This window comes from Scardinius erythrophthalmus, assembly GCF_964197995.2.
Source record: "Scardinius erythrophthalmus genome assembly, chromosome: 9".
NCBI lineage: Eukaryota > Metazoa > Chordata > Actinopteri > Cypriniformes > Leuciscidae > Scardinius > Scardinius erythrophthalmus.
The window spans coordinates 8639506-8641437 of record NC_138229.1 but is presented as its reverse complement, the minus strand read 5'-3'; the positions used below and the strand labels follow the sequence as shown (position 1 = coordinate 8641437).

At 33.1% G+C, this 1932-nt stretch overlaps 1 protein-coding gene across 1 annotated transcript in view; it reads right to left on the bottom strand.

Annotated features, from left to right (window-relative positions):
• Window positions 1-1704: 1704 nt before the first annotated feature.
• eeig2a (EEIG family member 2a) overlaps window positions 1705-1932 on the bottom strand; it is a gene marked incomplete at its 3' end in the record, with an annotated part of 12147 nt that continues 11919 nt past the window's right edge. Inside the window, exon 10 of the mRNA XM_081375598.1 lies at window positions 1705-1769. Coding sequence (XP_081231724.1) covers window positions 1705-1769 — 65 coding nt within the window. The remainder of the gene's footprint in view (window positions 1770-1932) is intronic.

Sequence of the window (1932 nt, the reverse complement as noted above, 5' to 3'; positions counted from 1 at the left end):
AAACACTCCTCACCAAAAGGAAGACATTTGTGGAAAAAAAACTGCGAGTAAAAATCATCTATCGTTCCATGTGTTTAAACCCATGGATGAAATATGTATGCAGTACAATGTGAAAACAAGAAGTTTCGCCCACAGGGTGGAGAAAAAGTTTATTGCATTTCCCAGGAAGATGTTTAACAAAAGACTTGGCAACACGGTCCTCCAGCGTGGTTCGACTTGGCTTGTATCCATGCCTATTCCCGATGTCTTGCAGAGTCCATCTGATAAATAAATATTGTTTAAGGCACTTCTATTTTTCCATATACTATTGGTGTTGTGTGGCAGTAATGGTCTAAATTTAATTTTCTTGCCCATTAAGGTTAAGAGTTGTGTACAGTAAAGTACATCTACAGCATGTTTATAAGATATCTTATATGTGGAGTGTATTTTAAGTTGATTTATTAAAAAATATAAGTGTTAATTCATTAAAAAAAATTGTATATAAAAAAAATCACTCAGCAAGAGCCACATCAGATGTGCAAAAAGACAACTGCCAGGCAAATCAGCAATATAAATGACAAATCAAAACTACAGAACCCAAATACGTTATTATAACGGTTTTATTTTTTAAAACAACATTTATGTTATTCTATAATACATTCTTAAATTGCAACATATTACATGCTGAATTTTGACTGACATTTCCTGCTGCCATTTAATTATATAATTTACTTTTATGCAAAAAAAATAAATAAAATAAAACAAATCAGGTAAATAAAGGGAAAGACATTAAACAGTATTTAAGAAACCTTCAGGTATATATTTGACCTTTATTATTTGAAACATCATATTTCTTTCATTTCCCCCTCTACTTTAGCTTTTTTGTTACCACTGAAAAACCAGAACATAAATTAAATCCACGTTTTCTTTATATACAACTAACTAAACATGTACAGTTCTGTAATCTACAATATGAAATCTGATAAACAGTTCTTTTTTGTTAACCTTTAAACTTGGCATGTTTTTTCAAACAAATTCTTGCAATAATAAACTATAAAATCTCCCACATTTTTCAAACCCCCCAAAAAAAAAAAAAAAAAAAAAAAAACAAACAAAAAGGAACCTGAATCAGGTCTTCTGCATCTCTCCTTAACTGAAAAGAGAATGCCTGTAAAACTCATTTGGATTATGCCATTTTAACAGAGGCTTCTCATTCCTAATGACTTGAAAAACAGTCAAGTAGTCCAGTTAGGAACTCACTAGTTTGTGGGTTTATTTGACCTGGTGTTGAACCAATAGCCACCTACAGCACAGACCAGCTGTCCTCTGTTTACTGCATAGTTATAAAGTTTTCTTTTAAATAAACACATTTAGACTACCTTTATGGGTGGTTTCACAAAAAAGACTTTTATCAGAAATATGATTTCAAGCTCCAAGTCTACTTGAAATCAGTGGTATATTAAATATACTAAAAATATAGTATACTTTTTTTTTTTCATCTTCAAATTAGCAGCATCCATTAAAGGAAACACCGGACAGTCCAAAGTGCATCCATGTCAATGGATTTTTTTTTTTTTTTTTTACAAAAAAAGTATATAAAATAGGTCTGAAATACTGCAACACACCTTTACGATTACACCAGTGGTTCTAAGCGACTTGAGACCTATAACCATCTATTTTTTTGGTAAAAGAGTACCAATCCAAGCATTTCCTGTTACTGTGAGCTTAAGCAAAGCTTTTGTCTTTCATCAGAGCTTGACCAGTAGGGGGAGCAGTGATGTCACAAATCCCTAGAGCCCATGAATGTGTCAGGAGCCAGTATAGAACTGCTGCTTGTGATTGAAGACAACTGCTGTCCCCTCCTTTGACACAGGATATTACATCACCTTCCACCATGGATGTTCAATCTAGCGTTTTATAACCACCTGTTCAAATGCTCCAGCACCAACCCTG